We start from the raw sequence: 21540 nt of genomic DNA, 5'->3' as shown, positions 1-21540 counted from the left end.
AAATTAGAATGTTAAGGATAGTTATTCTTACATTTTTATTTCTTTATTTTAGGAGCTTACAAAATTAGTTTTTGCTGTTATCAGTTGATGACAATCTCCTAACTGTGTGCAAATGATTGTATACATAAACATACTTTGATGCACGTAAATATATCATTTTCCCTGGAAAAGATAATCAAGATGTCCCTGGAAAAATTCAAATGGTCCAAAATCAAGAAGGGAGAAATTTCTCTGCTTGGAGGAGGCAGGGAACAATGAACAGAGAAAATGAAATTTGAATTGGGTCTTTTATCATCATGTTAAACTGGGTTAAAGAAGATTCTGCCAAATGAAAGGGCATTCCAAACAGAGCAAACAGCATATCCAAAGGCCTAGGCAACTGGGAAGGCATTGTATATTTGGGGAATAGTGAGGATGGAGGAAAGGAAGTTGGGGAATAAAACTAGAGAAAAGGCTGCGTTCTGCATTATTATTGCTGGTTTGACTCGTGTGGGCATTGGACTTTGCAACCTTTACTCCAAGGGCAGTAGACAGCCAAAAGCTCGGTAGTGACACGATCAGGTAGGTACTTGACAATGATAACTAAAGTCAATAGTGTTTGGTGGTGGAAAACCCAATTAAGACACTAATGCAGAGCTTTGAGCAAGATATAATGAGTAAAGACAGAATGAAGGGCCAGATTTGAAAGAGTTTCTTAACAAGAAAAGCAGAGTAAGGAAAATCTTCCTCCCAAATGGGCTGTAAGATCAAGTAAGTGGAATTTATTTGTAGAAGGGATATTTCTGCAAAATAAAGTGATGTACTTTCAAGGAAATAACATGGAAACATGTTAAGCAGCTATTCTGGTAACCTAGAAAATTTGCATTAACAAGTCCCAGGCTCCACAAATGCTTTCCTGGAAAACTCTTCCTTTTTCATTCCGATTTCTCACTAAAATTGTATATACTCCAGTTATTTAGTGAAGTTTCAGCCTACCTGATAGATTCTAAATAGTGCCCCTACCTTTTTAGTCTAGACCACTTTGTCTTTTTCCCAGACATGCTACTTGGGAAAGATGAGTCAGCATTGATGGAGATTCAACCAAATGTATTTGAAAAATGATGAGCCAGCCAAGAAATGTTGGAAAGAGATTGGTCAGAGATACTCAAAGAATGGTTGTGGAATGGATGTATTAATCACATTCTGAATTCACTTTAATAACTTTGGACTTAAGTGTGGAAAATATGATTAATAGAAAGGAAAAAAAATCTTTGATTGCAACTTTCTATTTCATCTTTTACAAAATAGTTAATGGGCCAATCGCAAAAAATATCCCAGCGAAATCCCAAATGGACTTTTACCTCTGCACATTATGCAGTTGATTTTTATGACTATTATTTAAATCTTTAAAATGGGCATATAGTCTAACATACTTGACCTTGTTATTTTTTTCTATCTTCTCAAACTGTCCTTTATGAGTCATTCTGTATATGTAAGTTATTTATAATGAAGCAATTTATTTTGCCACCGATATACAGATTTTGTAATCCCATCCCTGACAATTTAGAAGGAAAACATTTTTTTTCTACTCACAATTTTTGTAGTTGTGCCTAAAATCATAAATAATAATAATACCTGCTGTTTAAGGAGTGCTTATTGGGTGCCAGGTGCCTCGAAAGTATTATTTCAAATGAAACCCATACGAAATAAATATTCTTTACCCATTTTTCAGATGGGCAAAAAGAGAATCAACATGGTGAAGTGGTTCTGCCAGGACCTCACAGTCCCTCAATTATACTGCAAGGCTGAAACTTAGGTCCGTTAGTCAACAAAACCTATGTGCTTTCTACAATATCATTTTGGGTCCAGATTTTACCTGTATTTTTTTTTTATTTCATTTAAACGTTAACATGAACCAGAGCTGATAGGTTGCTCTGTGTTACTAGTGCTAAAATCTCTTATTTTACTTGTTCCTGCCCCTGGATATCATTTTATTTCTATATTTATGAATTATGAATATGTGTCACAAAGGTAACATACATTCCGATAAGCAAGGAAAAGATATTGTTACACAGCTTTATATATAAAATTTTTATCAGATATTTGAGAGAAGGCACTATATGTAGGGGTAAAAATTTTTACTGACAAAGTAGCTTTTATAAAATCAAGTATCCGAGTTTGTATACCTGATGAACACAGATAACCAAATAATAAGTGCTTGCCTTCTCTGCTGCAGCCCTCACCCACCAAATAGGAGAGATTTTTTTTTGGTCCAAATCATCAGGATAATTGATTCAGACTTATATCAGTTTGTAACAGAGAATTTCTGTTTTACAAATGAAAATTTGTCATCCTATCTGCAGTGAAAGAATTGATGCTCTTAATGTTCTTACACATTCTTTTTTTTTTTATGTGAACATTTTAGGTGTATCAATATATGCATGAAACGATAACTGTTAATGGCTGTCCTGAATTCCGTGCCAGGGCCACAGCAAAGGTAAGACTTGAGTAACTTTAAAAATACATTTGACCCCAGTGATCTAGTAATTGATTGTGCGCGTGTGTGTTTCAGGTATTCTCGTGTGTACACTGTAAGAGAATTTAGACATCAGTGGCAGCCCAGAGTCTAGAACCAGTACTGCTTCCCAGGTAAAAATCCTAATGGAAAATTGAACGTTTCTGCTGCTTCTGTAGCTTAAGAAAGGAGAATGATTTCATTAAACTCACTAACTGTCCATTTGGCACAAGCAAATCTACTGGTTCATTGTATGAAATAATACATGGTTTTCTGACACACGTTCCTTTGATCCAAAAGAACCTGTTCGCCTTTCAGTGCATGAAGATTTACTTGCACAAGTTGAAAGCTTTGACTTGAGTTAGACATGAGGAGAACTCACCTGAGACCCACTGACATAGGATCCTTCCAAGTATACAGCTGAGCAGTGGGTAGCTTGCTGAAAGAATGTGACATTGACCTAAAGGGAAAGCCTGTACCTTTTGTGAGAGTGACCACATGTGCTCTTTAAAAACTCAAATCCAGACATTGCAGAGAAATCTAATGGAAATCTTACACGAATGGTAAGCTTATAGCAATAGGATAGTGAAATTATCTGGAAAATAGACCATTAGGAAACAGTAGTTTTAAACCAAAATTACTGATGTAGTTCTTATTTTACAAACAGAAGTGCTATAATCGATGCACAACAGCTTGCTTTTTAAAAGCTCTTATCCTTCTAATAATGTGTAAGAAATAAGAACTGGTGAAAATAATCAGAATTTTCCATTTAATTCTTTTGTGTTATATCACCTCTTGTTTGGTTTCTCTCCTGATTTCTTAGTTTTCATTCTGTAACTGAACACTGTAGATTTGTAAGGTTTTTTTAACCCAGGCAAAAGGAGGGTATTATTATCGTTACATCATGCTTTGCTTGTACTGAAGTGGAACACACACAGAAAAATGATCCCTACATGGTTTAATTAAGGGGAAAGTGAATTATGTAGTGTTTTACCATTCTCATTTCTTATTCATGTAGAACAGCAGGATAGCAGCATAATGTTGCAATAGCACAATATTTTCTGGTTGTTTCTGGGCTGTCTGCATTGCATCCATGTCAGCCATTAAAATCTATGCATGACGACGAGGTTTGCATGAGCAAATGCATGTAGCTAAAAACAAGCCATTATTTCCATATCATTCACTAAACTTCACTAAATGCAGACAGTAGCATAATGCTCAATTGATGTGATAATGCTGTGTGTGGAAAAGAATGTACAGTCGTTGGCAATCAATATTTTCACAGTGTTGAGTAAATCACTTTATAGTAGGCATCTAATCAACTGTGGTTAAGTCAGGTTAATGAAAATGGAAAATAAGAAGCAGGCAGAGGATCTTTTCTTGATAGAAACTACTTAAATGCTGTTATTTTATTTCCATGAGGGGTGGGAACTAATGGTAAGTTGTGTTTCCAGCTTATTTTTAAAAATTCATGTATGAATTTTAAAATAAAATGACGTCCACATTAAATGATACCTTGTACATCTAGGTTTAGAACCATGAGCTGCTCATTTTGCCCACGTTGCCATAGGAGTTGAAATATTAATGTAAAATGTACGGGGAAACATCTGTACCAGACAAGAGGACCTCTCATAACAATACAGAGTACTGATGTGAAATAATAATAATCCGTTTGAATCTATTTCCTATTTTAGCTTTTATTTGCTTTTAGGTATCCTCAATCAAAAAACAAAAAACAAAAGCAAAAACAAAATGTGCCAAGCCAGTGTTCTGGCAATAGCAAGATTATATATGTATTCCCCAGAGTATACACGTGTAAGTGCTTTTAAGCACATTGAATAAACGTTCATGTACATGCACCGGGGTAGACTGGGTGTCCTACAGAGAAGTGGATTACATCATCTCTGCCCTTCAGGTGCTCATAGTCAACACGTATACATAACAGTTATGGCATGTGTACCGTATAAAGGTAATATGAGGACGCAACCTATTTTGGAGTCCAAGAAAAGGAAGAATTGCATCTAACTAAGGTAACTGGGGAAGATTTTTATGAAGAAAGGAAATTTGTATCATAATGGATAAGCTCTAGAAAGCCGGGAATAGCTAGGCAGGGCTTTACCAAACAAAGGAGTCATAGATGACGTTTAAATGAAGCGAATCTTCCCACCACCCCACCCCCACAGCCCCATCTTGTTCTTTCTTTCACAGGAGAATGCTATAAAAATAAGAGGAGTTGCCTGATCCTACGCACTGCAAAGCATACGATTAGCCTTATTTCCCTCGTTGTATTACCAAATGACCATCTTTTCTTTCAGGCAACAGTTGCAGCTTTTGCAGCTAGTGAAGGCCATTCCCACCCTCGGGTAGTCGAACTGCCAAAGACTGATGAAGGCCTTGGTTTTAACGTGATGGGAGGAAAGGAGCAAAATTCCCCCATTTATATCTCCCGCATCATTCCTGGAGGGGTGGCCGAAAGACACGGAGGCCTCAAAAGGGGAGACCAGCTGCTATCAGTGAACGGAGTGGTATGTTCATAAAATAACCGGAGGTTTTCTCCCCTAAGCACATTTTTTGCCCCCTGCTGTTTCTAAAGTTAATGGTGAAATCCTAGAACAAATCATCATTTTGTGTCCAAACAGCTTCCTCAGCATTGATGGACATTAACCCTACAAAAGCAATAATTTTATAGTTTTTATGTCTCATTTTCATCTGTTCGGGTATGATAAGTGTGAACTAGTTGGAAAAGTATCCCAAGAAATTATCCCAACTAGTAGAGTTTTCCCCCATATGATACTCAAGTTGAATTAATGCTTAGAAGAGCATAATAATAGCTCCAAGGTTCTTTCTATTCAAATTACTATAAACAATTACACGCATTTTAAAAATAACGACAAAACTCCTCATCCTGTGTTTTTTAATTACAGAGGAAGGATATTTTTAATATACATAATAATAACGCACATGGAAAAAGAATGCGCAGATAATTCCTTAATGTACAGCTATAGTATGATAAAAACATAATAACCTCTTCCCCAAAAATGTTTGATTATGTTATCTATTCATCATACATATTTTGACTTTGACATGAAGTTTAGGTAGATTAAATGTGTAACATTTTAAAGTAGAAGTAGGAACATACTTTTTTGTTCATAACCTCATATTCTTTGGATGCCATTACCTCCACATGTAATTATGACCTGCTAAAGAATAACTTTATCTGAAAAGAACAATTTTCTCCCCATAACTTCTACACGTACTAAGAATAATCTAAAACCATAAATTTCAGAAGTTTAAATAAGAACACATCAATGTTTATGTTTGTATTAACCTAAGATCTTTTCCCTAAGGACTTAAGATTTTAATAAATAAACTAGACCTGGGTTATTTGTGACCTTGTTGATTTCTGCTCAGAACACAATATCCAAAATAAACAGCTTTTAGAATGTGATATTGGTAACTATGGGGTAAATTGTTGTGTATTTATATCTTTTATTTTGTTTATTATTTATTTTTTATTTTTAGCATGACTAGCAGTTTTGTAGAACCCAAAACTACTCATTTAACTCTGCTGACCCCTGATATACATCAAAATCATTAATCCATGAATATTCTATATCACTTCAGAATTCCAATTCTAAAACTACCATTTCATTCACTTTTTTGTATGTAACCATGTTTTGAGATGAGCTTTCTTATTGACCTTTAGGTAATTATGACTTTTTCAAAGCATGTTCCAGCTGATAATTTCAGAGTCCAACTTTCCAGTAGACGGTTCTGGAGCTAGGTCATGCAATTATTTCACAAAGTAATCTGTGCCTCCGTGTATGAATTTATTACAATTGATCTAAATATACTGGGTACATCAAAAAAAGTATAGATTTTTTAAAAATGAAAAGTACAAAAAAGAACCAAAAACACAGTCAGAGAAATTGTGATTATATGAAGCAGCAATAGATATAAGTGAATTCAATGTAGTAGGTGGTTGACTTTTAACTATCTTTAAAGGAGCTAAAGAGCCTGTGTTTATTAACCCGCGTATAGGCACAGCTATCAGCATTTCATAATCTCTCATCCATTCCTTGCAATGAACATGTGGCTTTATCTGCAGGGGGTATTGGAGAGTGGAATCAGACTCATCAGTCTCTATCAGTCAGTGTTCATGTGATTATAAATTAATATCCCCTATACTTGAATTTCCTAGTCTGAATAAGGGGAGTAGTAACTAAAAGCTCTGATGAAGATTAAAATGAGGCAGGGCATCTTTTAAGAACGGTACTGTGATAATTTAGTCCCACAGACTTTTTCTTTTCTTTCTTTCTTTTCTTTTTTTTTTTTTTTTTTTTTAGAGAGAGGTAGGGGAGAGAGAGCTAATGTGGGTGAGGGAGGGGCAGAGGAAAAGGGAGAACGAGAGAGAGAGAGAGAGAGAGAGAGAGAGAATCTTAAGAGCCTCCATGCCCAGCATGGAGCCTGACGAGGGGCTTGATCTCACAGCTGTGAGATCATAATCTGAGATGAAATCAAGAATTGGACACTTAACCAACTGAGCCACCCATGTGCCCCAGTCACACACACCTTTGATGAGTAAGTGTGGTTACTGAAGAAGGTTGAAGAGGGTTAGCAGTAGCCCTATGATATTGTTAATGCTAGTCTCGTTGAAAGAAAATCTTGAGGCAAATTCTGCTACACGTGTAAGCATATTTTAGCAAACATAGTAGCAAAAAGGCATTCATGCAGCCTCTGTCATAAGCTGATGAAATTCTAGTTCTCTGTCCATTCAGATGTTCCAGTCATTACCTTGGAAAAAAGGTTTACTGAGGCAGATGAAACAACATTCCAGGGCCAGGATTTTGTTACCCTTATATTCAGCCTCAGACAACCAGAAATTCTAGTAAACTGGCAGTTGGAAATAGGAAGGTTTAGTGACCAAACTTAGGCCACTAATCTTATGGTATGGGCTATGAGCCTTCTTAAGATTTTTGCATTCTTATCCTGCAAAGGTGGGCAATGTCTCCAAAAGTCTTTAATATTCCACATCTATATAACACTTTTAATTTTACCATTTACATTCCATTTGCCATGCTAGTTAATGAGTCACTGATTTTACGAATGAGAATCCATTTCTGACCTATTTTTGCTAATAAGCAAAGCTTCGTTTGTTCATTGAAATAGGTATAACAAATGCTTTTGTGGTAGCCAAGCTCTGGAGTATTGCTTAACTGATTTAGTGCTTTGCAGACGACCCTGGACTGGTTTAAGCTCCTGAAGTTGGGGTTTAAAAAAATATTGTACATCCATATAATCAAACTATATATTATAAACTACCTATTTTAGAATCTTTGGAAGTAAGTTATATACATTTTAACAGTACCCAGTATTGCTCAGATGTTCATCAAGAGGTAGTTTTTATTCTGTAAATGAGAAACTTCATGCATTTCTCATAGTCATGCAGAGTGGTTAGCCCCAGGCAAGAACCTGGCCTTGCTTCTAAAACCCAATCCAGAAGTCTTTTCAGTAGAAATTTCAGTCAGATAGACGTACTTAAAAAAAAAAAAAAAAGTAACAACTCTGTAATGGAAGAGTGAAAAAAGAGAAAAGATTTAGCAAATGATCAAATTATTTCTTCTTACACTTTAAAGTACCACATGGGGAAATTAATATGAAAGCTTTTCAGAACATGTCATTATGAAGCGAGAACAAATTTTAGAAGAAAGTGATTTGAAGGGCTGAAGCAAACCTGAACTATTTCAGTACACGACCTCTGGGAAAAGTTTCCTAAAGTCCCACTTAAAAAGTGAAGAAATTATTCCAGGGATCTTATCTGAAAAGACATTTGAAAGGATGTCTTGATTATGTACGTTTGTTTTTCTTCCCTGCCTCCTTTTAGAAAGGATATATCACAATATTTGGTGAAAAATACAATATGTGCATACAGAACTGTTAACATGGCATGTTAGGTAGTAAAGTAGGATGATGGAAAGAGGGGAAAAATCAATAAGTAGAAGTAAAGAAAAGATACAGCAATTGAGCAAGTGTTTTTCCGTGTCTCTATTAGTATCTTGGAAGTCAAAACAGAAGGAAACTCATACAAGCTCAGCTATCATTGGGAGGAAAGCTTTTTTTTTTTTTTTTTTTTTTGTATTCCTGAGCTCCAGAGAAATTTCCCATGGGATTCTTACAGATGAGACACTGAATCACCTAATGCAATTTTATAGAAAATACAGAGGCCTTTGTATAGGGCTACTTCTTAGGTCAACCCTCAGTAAAAACAGCAGAATGCTCAATTAAAATTTAACATTAACAGAAGGTCAAAATGTCACAGTTTGAATTTATAGCTTCCTAATGATCTTCTTTTCACCCTTTTATGCCCAAGTATTTCATCAGCAATTTTGAGAAGGACTAAAGAACCATTTATAAAGGCTGCAGCCAATGTGGAGCCAGCAGAGACAGTAAATAAATTTAGTGATAGATTCCAGATATTAAAAAATCTCAGTAGAACAGTAGCATAGGCCGAATTTAATGAGAATCTACATGAAATCCTGCTCCTGTGCCCAGAAAACTTGCTACATAGGTGCAAAATCAGGGAAGAATGGCTAACCATCAAAACCTGAAAAAACAAACAAACAAAATCCTGGGGATTTCAGTTTATTTTAAGAGGAATATTAGGGAAGTTAGTTGAGGGAAAAAATCACAAAAACATGTTAATGTGAGCATAGGGGCTAATAATACAAATACAGTGTACAGACATCGAAGGAGATTGGTCGTGCTCTGGAATGTGCTCTTCAGCTCACACCCCATTGTGCTCCAATCTGGGTTCCATCCTTGTGGAGGACAGTTCAATTCATCTGGAGATGAGAAGGCTTGTATACAATGAACAGGTTAAAGAAGGACTTGAGCTGTTTAGAAGGAGAAGAGGATATTCAGGGGAATTCTGGCTGTCTTCAGTTGTCCTGCATTGTGTCAGGTGCCTGATGGCAGAACCAAGACCCCTGGTAAAAGCCACAAGGAAGACAGATTTCAGTTTATTATATTAAAGAGCTTTTAAACACATAGAACTCTATGAATAGGGAAAGACTGAATCATAAAACATTATGTGCCCATGATTTGAAGTTTTAATCAGATACTAGAAGACCACCTCGAAGGAGTACTTTAGAACATGTGTCCTGTAGAGACAGCTGGAACAGTTGGTCCCTTCTAACTCTGTAGCTGTGATTCTATGCCCTTCGATGGGATTTTCCTGACACTGCTATACACACCCCCCACACCCTTCCTTATACAGGTAAGTGGGCTCCACCTACTCTCTGTGTACACTACTAAGGAGAGATTTTTCCTAAACAGATTAGAAATCTACTACAATATAATACTTTTTGTTTATTTAGCACTTAAAACTTACGAACAGCTTTTACAAAAGAGATTCTCCCATTTGTTCCTTAGAACAGTCTCATGAAATGGGTAGGGCCAGAATTTGTTCTCTCTCTCTCTCTCTCTTTCTCTCTCTCTCTGTCTCACACACACACGCTTGCACACACACACACACACACACACACACACACACAAATACAGAAATGGATACACAGAAACCCACATGAAATACACACAAACTGAATTTCAGCCTTTACTGTGATCATCACTGATACTTACCAGATGTAATAATTAGTTCTTTAAAAAGCACCTGGGGGCGCCTGGGTGGCTCAGTCGGTTAAGCGTCTGACTTTGGCTCAGGTCATGATTTCACCGTTCGTGAGTTCAAGCCCCACCTCGGGCTCTGTGCTGACAGCTCAGAGCCTGGAGCCTGCTTCAGATTCTGTGTCCCCCTCTTTCTTTGTCCCTCCCCTGCTCACACTCTATCTGTCTCTGTCTCTCTCTCTCAAAAATAAACATTAAAAATAAATAAAATAAAAATTAAAACAATGTCAACCCCAATGAAATATGAGTAAGTTCTGTGGATTGTGCCAATGTCAGTTTTCTGTTTTTAATATTATACAGTAGTTTTGTAAGATGTTAATATTGGAAGGAGCTGAGTAAAGGGTACATCAGACTTCCCTGTCTATTCCTTTTCAACTTCCTATAAATCTATAACCTTTCCTAATAATCTTGTTTTAAACAGAGAAAGTCCGAAAGAATCAACCTGAAATATGATGCCCTACTGGTACTGATGGGAGAGAGGGCAGGTGGGAAGCAGAAGGCAGACAGAAAGATAAAATAAAAGCATGAGAATTTTAAAAATATGTCACAGTGAAAAGAGGCTTTCATTAGCCTCTGAAATCCAAGCATGTTTTTAGAGCATCATTGGTGGGAAAATGGAAGTTGAATTCGCCTAGCTCTGTAGTTAATCCTAAATGAAGCTGTTGCTACAGTGTATGCACAACGCTAATTGATTTTTAAGCATAACAGATGAATGACTAAAAGTTTAGGGATGGAACAGAATAAATTGTTTTCCTGGAATTTGGCTTTTTTCCCATTTTATATATTACCTGTGCCAAGTTAAGGGTGAGTACTCACAGTCTAAATTATTTATGCTGAAAGGCTGTCAGGTGTGGGATGTGGATGAAGCGAAGTGAGAATTCCTTAGATCTGAGCTCTCTGGGGCTGTAGCATCCCAGAAGGGAAATCTGCATGAAAAACTTATTTACCTGTTACCTGAATGAAGAGAAAACACAAATAAAATGATTTTTAAAATTACTATGAAATGCACTAAGATTTCTATGAAAATTTAAGCTCCACATCAAAATGTGTACCCGTTGACAGCAGTAATTTTTGTTCATTGCCTTATCTTCAGCCTTAGAACAGTCCCTGTAAGTAGTCGAGGCTCCATACAGAATCATTGAACTCCAGACACCATTGTAAGCCCTTTACGTAATGCATTTAGTATTTCCCCATAATGATCTTTTGTGGTAGGTGCCATTGTTAGTACTCTCATTTTACAAACAGGGAAACTGAGAGAAATCAAGTAATGATAGAACTGGAAATTCTAACTCAGGCAGTCTGGCCTCATTCATTGTAATTTAAAAGTAAGTATATACCTTAGCCATTAATAAATTAGTGTTTTTATGTATCTGTAGAAAACATCAAAGTTTCTTAACCTTTATGGGTTTATGTCAGTGCATTCTTGACGGGGAGAGGATCTGTTCTTTTTCTCAGATTCTCACAAGGGGCTTTACCGTTTCAAAAGTTAAGAACCGTTCCTAAAAATAGTAATGTTTCGAAAAAGGAGGAGTTTACTTGAATTCAAATGGCTCAGAAAACTGAAGAGGCCTGAAGAGTTTAGTTTGAATGTGTTTGACTTGTTCTATATCTGGCTAACCCTTTCCTCCACTCCATGCCAGACATAGAAATTTCAGAGTCTAGAGTGTGGCCTAAACAGCCAATTACAGCCCGGACTGATCCACACTCGATGCCGAGGTCTGCTTGGCTGTTAGAGGGGAGCAGGCACAGACCTAAGGGGGCAGGCAGAGAGTTTGAGCTTCAGTCTTTGCTTTCCCTAGAGGCCTGGCACCAGGATCCCCAAGTGTGTTCTGGGCTACGAGGCCTCAAGGAAAAGCTATTCTCCTCCCATCCTCTCTCTGTCTAGGAGTCATTTCCAGATTCTTTACCTTTCTTGGCAGCTAAGTAGGAGGTTGTTTGGGTTGTAACGAAATAGGAGTGCAAGCTGGAATTCCAGTTAAGTACTGAAAATTTTTGTTCTCCGATGGCATCATGTGACACTCCACTCACCGTTGTCAAGAAGCCAAGAGAAATGCGATCATGTTGTTTTATCCCAGTCACCTTTGGAATGACACACACAAGGCACCACAATCCAGTATATGCTGCAACCCTGAGCAGGCGGTGGTGTGGTCCCCCTCATTCTGAGTTGGCTCAGGATCAGAGATCTTTTCACTTAAAAAGTGGAATAGGAAAGAACTGTGCTGTGCCAATAGAAGCGGTAACAGTAGCTCACAGATAGAACTGCCACATCCCCGCCCTGTGATTTCAGCCTGCAGAAATGAGCGCTGGGTATAGTGGTTCTCAGACATGAACAGATCAGCTTGAGCTTTGAGCATGCACTGAGATTGTGCTGATAAGCTGACTTAAAGTGTATCTGTGCCAGGACACGCTCACAGTCAGTGAGTAATGAAGTACAAATCTGGAGATGCTAGAAAGCATTCCTACGTATGGGGTCAGACTGACCTAAATCTCTATTTAGATTGCAGATAATGGGTGTGTGACTGATAAATGTAGTTGCTGGTGCAGTCTTTCTCAGAGTTATTTTTACCATGTGTTGTTTGTGTTTTCCTCATTTTCTGCTGATATTTTAGCATTTTTTTTCATTCATCCGATGATTATTTGTAGAGCAATTATTATGTGACAGCTGCTGCGCTAAGCCCTGGGTATAGATGGTGAACAAAATAAAAAAAGGTTGCAACTCTCATGGAACTTTCTGCCTGGTAGAGAGTAAGAAAATGATGGTGATGGTAATAATAATAAATGATAAATGTGTGTGTAACTAGTGATCTATCTATCACTTATCCCAACCTAAAGGAAATCCCCCCAAAGCTTCAGTGCAATTCTACATTGGTCGGAGTTTTCACTCCAGGTATGGGTTAGTTTGCTCCAACAAATTACCACAAACTTGATGGCTTAAACAACAGAAACATGTTCTCATGTAGTTCTAGAGGCCAGGAGTCTGAAATCAGCTGAATGACCCCAAACCAAGGTGTGAACAGGACTGTGCTCCCTCCTGAGGCTCTAGAGGAGAATCCCTTCCTTTCTTGTTTCTTCTAGCTCTAGTGGCTGCCTGCATTCCTTGACCAGTGGCCACCGCCCTCAGACCTCTGCCTCCATGGTAACGTTACCTTTTTCTCTTCTGTGTCAGATCTTCCTCCACTCCGCTCTTACAAGGACACTTGTGCTTGCATTTAGGGCCCACCAAGATCATACGGGATGATCTCCTTATCACAAGATTGTTAAACACATCTGCGGAGACCCTTTTTCCATGTAAGGCAACATTTACAGGTTCCAGGGAAGAAGACCTTTGAGGGCCATTATTCAGCCTCCTGCACATTATGCAGTGTGTTAATATCCTAAATCCAGTGAGCTGACACATGTCCAGGACTATGTCATAGGACCAGTTGTCCGCAGGCCATGCACAAATTGGTTTTCGACGCTCAAGTCAGCATGTGCTGAATCTTTTCCACCCTACTTCTGTTCTGACATTGCAACTTCCTTCTTCCCTTCCCACTTTGGGTACTTTTCTCCTACTTTTTGTCTATACAAGCAGTGAAGCCCTTCAGCCTTCTCTTTGTCTTTCCTCCAGCCCCAATTCTATCTTGTCTTTGGATGATGAAAAAAAAAAAAAAAGCTGCCATCTCTTTCTTTCTTACAGCCAAGGGTTTTCAGCTATTTTTGCGTCCTTTTTTTTTTGCCACCTAGGTGAGACTGAAGGACGCTGGGTGGGGGAACACGTAAAGAACACAAATTTATATTTCAGGATATGAAACTTCCTCATAATTAAACACCATGACAAGTATGACAAGTGTTAGAAAGGGAAAAGGAGCAGAAGAAAACAAGTCACCATGTAAAAGAATACAAGGAGCTACTTTATAGTGGTAGAATAGTCCCTTTCAAGGGTGATATATAGGCTGAGGCAAAGGGCAAGGAAGAGTACATCATCCTCAGAGGAAGGGGCTTGGGTGAAGATACCCAAGTAGGGAAGTCAATGACTAACAGTGGCTGAAAGAAGAACAGAGCGACTGGGTCATGGAGAGTCAGATAAGATGAGCTGAAGAGTTGGTTGGAAACCAGATAGGGCAGATTCTTCTAGGTGCTACCAAAAAGGTTTTATTTCCTTTCATTGTAAGTACAATAGGAATCTTGATGTTCATCAATTCTGAAATCTGGTGATAGGCTAAGGATTTCTTTTTTATAATTAAAAAAAATTTTAACGTTTATTTTTGAGAGACAGAGACAGAGCATGAGGTGGAGAAAAATTTAATGTTTATTTTTGAGAGACAGAGAGTGACAGAGCACGACGTGGAGAGAGGCAGAGAGACATGGAGATATAGAATCTGAAGCAGGCTCCAGGCTCTGAGCTGTCAGCACAGAGCCCAACATGGGGCTCAAACCCTTGGACTGCAAGATCATGACCTGAGCCAAAGTTGGACACTTGCTTAACAGACTAAGCCACCCTGGTGCCCCCTATTTTTTGTAAGTTTTTAAAATTTTTTAATGTTTGTTTATTTTTGAGAGACAGAGAGAGTTAGGCTAAGGATTTCTGATACCTTCTATGGCTATTCATTATGAAATGAAATGTATTATCCTTTTTTGCTATTTTAGTAGTATTGTTTTTTCTATACTGACGTTCTCTTTCTATACCCTTAAACCACTTGACCTAAGATCTGGCACCTGAGAACAACTTCAGAAGCCATTTTCTGTCTTTCTATTGTTACTTTCAATGGAAATTACAAAACTTTTACTTTATTGCCAATTGATATTTTCAACATTTCAAATAAGACAAGAAATTTCAAGTTCTTATAGCTTCTGAGGAGTGTAAGGATATTCTAATCATAATATGATCAGTTACTCTTTGAAACTCTGTTTCATCATGTATAATGCAGAAATAACCATACCTCTTTCACAGAGCGGCTGATACGAAGATTAACTAAGAGAAAGTATGTGGAAGTATCTGCCACTAACTGTTAATTCTTATTAATAGTATTTATATTAGCTATCAGGGTAAATTCCTTTCCTTTAAGACAGGTAATAGTCTCTTTATCTTACAATTTTGCCTACCTATGCATTTAACTCTCAGCTCAGACCAAGCCATTCCCTCTGGTCTCTGCTTATCTTCAAGAGGCAGTAAATGCCCTCCCCCCCCCAACCCTCCCCATTGACCATCTAAGTCCAGAGGCAGTTGGATCCTATTCATTGGTTGTTATTGTTGAGTCATTGGATTTTTTGGTGTTCCTACATCTGCAAAGCTGATATAGTGGCACCTGTCCTATCTACCTTGCCTAATAGTAATGAGGGTAAAAGAGAGAATTAATAAATATAGATAGTATTGGCCAAACAGAAAACCCAAAAAACAAACTTTATCTTCCCACAAAACACACACCATGATTGGTGTATATTATTATCCAGCAGCCTTTTCACCAAGCTCTTAGATGGGTCTCTCTGTATTTCCTGTTGCTACAAAGTCTTAATTTGCAAATGCAGAAAATGGAAGTAATCATCCTTCTTCTGTTGGCTGAGAAATATGTGGTTTATCTCAAAGGAATACAGCATCTGTCTTAAAATTCTGTACTAGATCAAGTTCTGGTATCATTTTTGCTTTAAGGAATTCACCAAACCCAATCACCAGTTATTGTTCTAACCATTAGCAGAGAAGCCAATTTCTATGACCTAAAAGCTATGCTTTGTGATTCAGTTTAAGCCTAACTTGCTTGAGAAACAACATTCTTTTAGGTTATTAAACGTTGGTCTATAGACTGCTGGCACCAGCCTAAAGCACAGTTAAGATGTTGTTAATATACCACAGTCCCAGAGGTATACCTAATGAAATGCAAACCAAGTCAAGTCTTCGAGTTTGTGCAGTTTTCCACAATGGGTTTTGATCTGGACTTGTTCTTGATTTTATTTTCAAAGAAAGAAGACACTGGTACAGATGGCAGGCACGTAACACATCATAAACTATGTGTGATTACTGAGACGTTCGTATGAGATGCCCAAACTTAGGTGTAAGTTGCTGAGCCTCAGATACGGGAAATGGGGTGAGAGAGTCTCAGCAGTCATGATGCCAGGACTACACCTTTCTAAGTTCAGCCATGACCACTTTTAATGAAGTTGCAAAGTGTGTCATATTGAACCATAGGCCTTCCTTCTCTCCTTGGTTTATTCTCTCTTCTTCTCTCATAGATACAGAATCATTAGTGGGTAATTTTATCACTGCTGACTACTCTGAAATGTAGAAACATAGAGTGGACTTCTACCAAATCATCACATGTAGGGAATTTCACAAATGACAACCATTCTGGAAAGGAGACTTCATCCAAGGCATGTCTCAGAATTACAGGATCCATGAGCAGGAGCCCTGCCATTGACCTTAGTTACCATGGGTGATAAAGGCAAAGAGATTGACAGCTCTTCTATGACTGAATCTGTGTCTACAGGCGAGCCATATTTTAAGAAAATGACTTTAATGGATTCAATCAGACTGTCAAAAAAAGAATTATTTACCATGTGCCCATGCTTGGTACTGGGAAAAGATCAGTTTAAGCAAAACATAGATCATACCCTAAAGGGGCTCGCTTTTATCTAAGTCTCCTGGAGACATCAAGTTAAGTTTTTCATAAATAGAAATGGCTACATTACTCATAATTGGCCTTCTATATAGTTTTGAGTGATTTGTAGAAATATTGTGCCAGTGTGTCATAAACAGAAATATGCTAAGGCTGTGCAACTTTTCTCTTCTGCCTCAATCTGGATGGCGCAGTATCTGTTTGACCATTCTATAAAGTCAGGAACTGAAGTCTGCAGGGAGCCTGAGACTGAGAGCTGTCTGAGTTTTATATGGGTCTGGAATGAGGCTTGCCACCAGGCAAAAACAGGACGGACAGCTGCTAATCCTTAAATTGTCTTTATTTTTGTGTCCTTGCTTTTAGAAAATTTAAATGATGATTGCATCGTTACTCGTTCTTAAGCAATGTAAGAAGCAACTTTAAAAAAAATTTTTTAACGTTTATTTATTTTTGAGACAGAGAGAGACAGAGCATGAACAGGGGAGGGTCAGAGACAGAGGGAGACACAGAATCTGAAACAGGCTCCAGGTTCTGAGCTGTCAGCACAGAGCCCGACGCGGGGCTCGAACTCACGGACTGTGAGATCATGACCTGAGCCAAAGTCGGACGCTTAACCGACCAAGCCACCCAGGTACCCCTAGAAGCAACTTTAAATATCACTGCCCATGCTATAGCAATTGAGACAGAGCTAACTACCACAGGAACCCACTGCACACACCATTTCACATGGGCCTTATTTTATTAAATGGAATTGGCAGGAGGGATGATAAACAGCTGTATGATACTAACTCGCAGATCACACATCATTTTATGGTGTCAATATTTGTAGATGTTAAAAATGTGATTTCCTCTGGGTGCATTGAATATATTTTGCCCATATTTGGAGTGTTCCACAAAGAAACCCAATCATTTTTAACCTGCTTGACCTCTAATAAATGTATTGTTTAAGAAAATCCTCAAGAAGTTAATTATGTGCAACTTATTAGGCATATTTGATTATTCTGGGAATAAACTTAATTATACTCATTAAAATTCCCTCTGGTGCATTTTCAATTATTTATAGAAATGGGGAACCTGAGTCAAACTTTAAACTTTAACTATCTCTGTCGTGTGGCTCTCTCCTGATCTAACCACAGTCATTTGCTTTCTCTAATAGCCTACCTGCTCAGTTATTCCACCAAAATTTTAGTTTGAGAGATAAAAATAGAGCAATCAGTTGACAAAAGACAGTTAAGTTCTCTGTATCTAGAGCACATATGTGGCCAAACAAGTTTACACAACATTGCCCGGTTGTAGTCTTGATATTCATTCATTCATTCAAAAAGTACTTTTTAAGCATCTCGAGTGTGCTAAGCACTATTTGGTATAGTCAGGATTCTCTAGTGAAAAAAAAAAAGAGAAAGAAAGAAATTCTTTCCTTCGTGGAGTTTATATTCCAGATAAACAATAAATGAAATAAATAAACATATACAGTGTTAGACAGTGGCAAGTGTGAAGGGAAAAACAAGAAATGTAAGGAGGATAGGGAGTACCAGGGTACGAGAAGGGGAGGGTGCAGTGCTGGGTGGTCAGAGAAGGTGATACTGGAGAGGATGAGAGGGGATGAGGGGGTCAGCCACGTGAGTATGTAGGGAAGAACATTCCATTCAGAGGAAAGAGCTAGTGGAAGAACACCTGGCATGTTGGAATGTTGGAGAAGCACCAGGGGAGCCACAGGTGAGGTCAGTGGTAGTAACTCCTTTTTTTTTTTTTTAATTTTTCAAGTTTGTACTAATTTTTAAAAATGTAACTAAATATATATATATATATATATCTTCTATTCAATATATATGCCACTACATTAAAATGGCAATTTACAATTCCCTGCATACTTGGTTTAGAAGTAAAGCAGGCGGTAGTCACAAACTCAGGAACAAAAGTAACAGAAAAGGCTTCCTCTGAGAGCGTCTAGGCATTTGCCAAGCGCTCTGAATGTGCTGGGTAATTTAATTCTCACAAACGAATTCAATGGAATGCCTGGAATTTGAGAAGTAATTTGGTAATTTCTCTGAACTTTAGTTGCCTCATCGCGAAGAGATGGTAACAGTGGCTACCTCGTTTTTTTAAGTTTTGGTGTTAAAATGCCATAACACGGTTCCTGACAAATAATAAAAACTGAATAAATGTTGATAATCATGGCTAGTTTATAATGACGGCACCAGCCATTAATTTAACTAAGAAATCATTGTTTTCTCAGAGAGCTGACAGCACAGCTAAGTTACAAATTGGTTGATGAACGTCAGTTTGTAAAATGTAGGTATTCGTTCATTCAGCAAAATATCGCTGGGTCTGGTGTTGTCTGAGTCATTGGTGACATAAAAAATAAATACCTCTAGGGGTGCCTGGGAGGCTCAGTCCGACTTCTGCTCAGGTCATGATCTCGTGGTCCTTGAGTATGAGCCGGGCGTCACTCATCAGGCTCCGTGTTGACAGCTCAAAGCCTGGAGCCTGCTTCGGATTCCATGTCTCCCTCCCTCTCTCTGCTCCTGCCCCACTCGTGCTGTCTCTCAAAACAAAACAAAACATTAAAAAAATTTTTTCACATAAATAAATGAATACCTCTGATTTTATCTTTATAGGTATGGGAAAGAAATAGGCTTAAGTATGGGGTTCTGTGGGAGATTATGGATGGGCACCTAACCGGGGTTGGAAAGGCTAGAGATGGTTCCTCCTGTGGAGGAGACTCACAGGTGAGAAGATGCTGTAGGTGAACGGAGGCAGCGAGGAATATCAGAGCCACCTCAGGGAGAACGATACCAGAGTCCAGACATGAGACAAAATGGCCAGTTCTTCTGTCTGGAGCCTGAAAATATAATCAGGGGCCATATTGTGATGAGGCACACTGGCCTAAAGCCACTGGGCTGTGTCTGAGCAATATGGCAACCCAGAAGGACTTCAGGCAAGACAGTGACATGATTAAATGTGCATTTTAGAGTGATTACTCTGATTGCAGTGTGCAAAGTGGTTTAGCGAGAACCACAATTAGAGGCAAGGCAACCAGGCAGGCATGCATAGAACTTAATGTTTAGTAAGAGGAAAAACATGCATCTAATTATGAATCTATTATATAGAGAATGTGTTTGTTACAACACATTGTTACTTGGGGGACAAGGGGCAGAGGATCAATAATAACCATATGAAAGCAAGAATATAAAGCCAACTCATTTCATTTGCAAAAAAATTCCTAGGTGGACTGATGTGTACCTCCCTCTGGGAGCTCACATCTATCAAGCTGGAAATCACTGCTGTTTTTCATCTCAGGAGCCATTAGGTGAAAAGCAAAAATTTAAACCTGCAGTATTTCATAATTCTTTCTCCATTTCTCAAACATCATTCCCTGAAAACCTGGATGTAGAGCATTCCCACTTCAACATGAGTGATCTACCAGGCCATGTCACTGAAATGCTAGCACAGACCAATAAACCGAGAGGACGAGGAAGAAAGGAAAACTCAGGTTTCTGCAAATTAATGTACCAGCAGAAAAAAACATTCAGCCATGACTGGTCAAAGGGAATCTCAGTCACATTCTCTCATAATTGGGGTTTTGAGGCTCACACAGACCACACTTCTACATCCATAATTTCTGTGGTAATGCAGCTAAAATCCCTTCATTTCACCTAAATTACCCAGGCAATTACAGTTATGATTTATTTTTGCTCAAATTACTTCAAAGCTGTGCTTCAAAGCACTTTTTAAACACAATTGGCCTTTGTCCCACCTCTTTGGTTTATTCTCATTTTCCTTATGATGATGCTGAACTATGGTATTAAAACAAATTATACAAAAAATATGTGAGTACATCCTTATAAAATTCCCAAATAATTCAGTGAGAAAGACTGCTGTCAATTTTTTGTAAAAGCCCCTTTAGTCATTCGCCTCTTCTTCCATTCTAGTTCCTTTCTCTCTCCAAACCTTCCCCATGAAGATACGCTATGGTGATGTGTATTTATGCAAACATTTTCTTTGCACTCAAGTACACACACACACACACACACACACACACACATTTAATTACGTGTTTATTTTAGACGTAAACGTATGAGACAAGACAGAGCAGTGATTATAAGGCAAGCATGGAGACAGGGTCATTTCCCATTAATAGTGTGCCCTTGGAAACTTACTGTGCCTCAGTTTCCTCATACAAAATTAGGATGATAACATTACATACCTCACCACGTTCTTATGAAGAGTAACTATTTTGATAAATTTAAAGCACCTAGAACAATACCTACCAGTAAATAGTAAATCGTGAATATTAGGTATTACTATAAGTTTTAAAAATGTACGGATATTTCCACATGCTTATTATTCTATGACTTGCTTTCTCAGAAGTATGTCTTGGGTATCTTGCCATGTCAGTTTATATTTACATTTTTTAATCTGCTCTATAGTATTCTATGGTGTGTGAGTACCACAGTTAATCTAACCGTTCCCCCAGTGATGGACATTTACCTTGCTACCCAGTTGGCTTTTTGTTTTGTTTTGTTTTGTTATTGTGAACACTGCTTCAGTGAAAATCTTCATGTATACCGGTGACTATTTCTGTGGGGTGAATACTGATAGGGGGCAAAGATTAGGGAGATAAGAGTGGGGGAGGGGCAGAGAGAGAGGGAGGCACAGAATCGGAAGCAGGCTCCAGGCTCTGAGCTGTTGGGTAAGTACTGTGCACCGTGCTGGGGACTGGGGAAGAACAATCGACGTGGCGCAGTCCTTCGCCTCTAAGACAGTGTCTACCAG

At 38.2% G+C, this 21540-nt stretch overlaps 1 protein-coding gene across 1 annotated transcript in view; it reads left to right on the top strand.

Moving 5' to 3' along the window:
* The window catches only part of LIN7A (lin-7 homolog A, crumbs cell polarity complex component), a 121436-nt gene that overhangs the window by 81864 nt on the left and 18032 nt on the right, over nucleotides 1-21540 (top strand). Inside the window, exons 3-4 of the mRNA XM_027071170.2 lie at nucleotides 2405-2476; nucleotides 4810-5019. Of these exons, the coding sequence (XP_026926971.1) occupies nucleotides 2405-2476; nucleotides 4810-5019 (282 nt within the window). The remainder of the gene's footprint in view (nucleotides 1-2404; nucleotides 2477-4809; nucleotides 5020-21540) is intronic.

Source organism: Acinonyx jubatus, chromosome B4 (assembly GCF_027475565.1).
Source record: "Acinonyx jubatus isolate Ajub_Pintada_27869175 chromosome B4, VMU_Ajub_asm_v1.0, whole genome shotgun sequence".
NCBI classification, from domain to species: Eukaryota; Metazoa; Chordata; class Mammalia; order Carnivora; family Felidae; genus Acinonyx; species Acinonyx jubatus.
The sequence above is the reverse complement of the archived record's forward strand: the minus strand, read 5'-3'. Positions and strand labels throughout refer to the sequence as shown.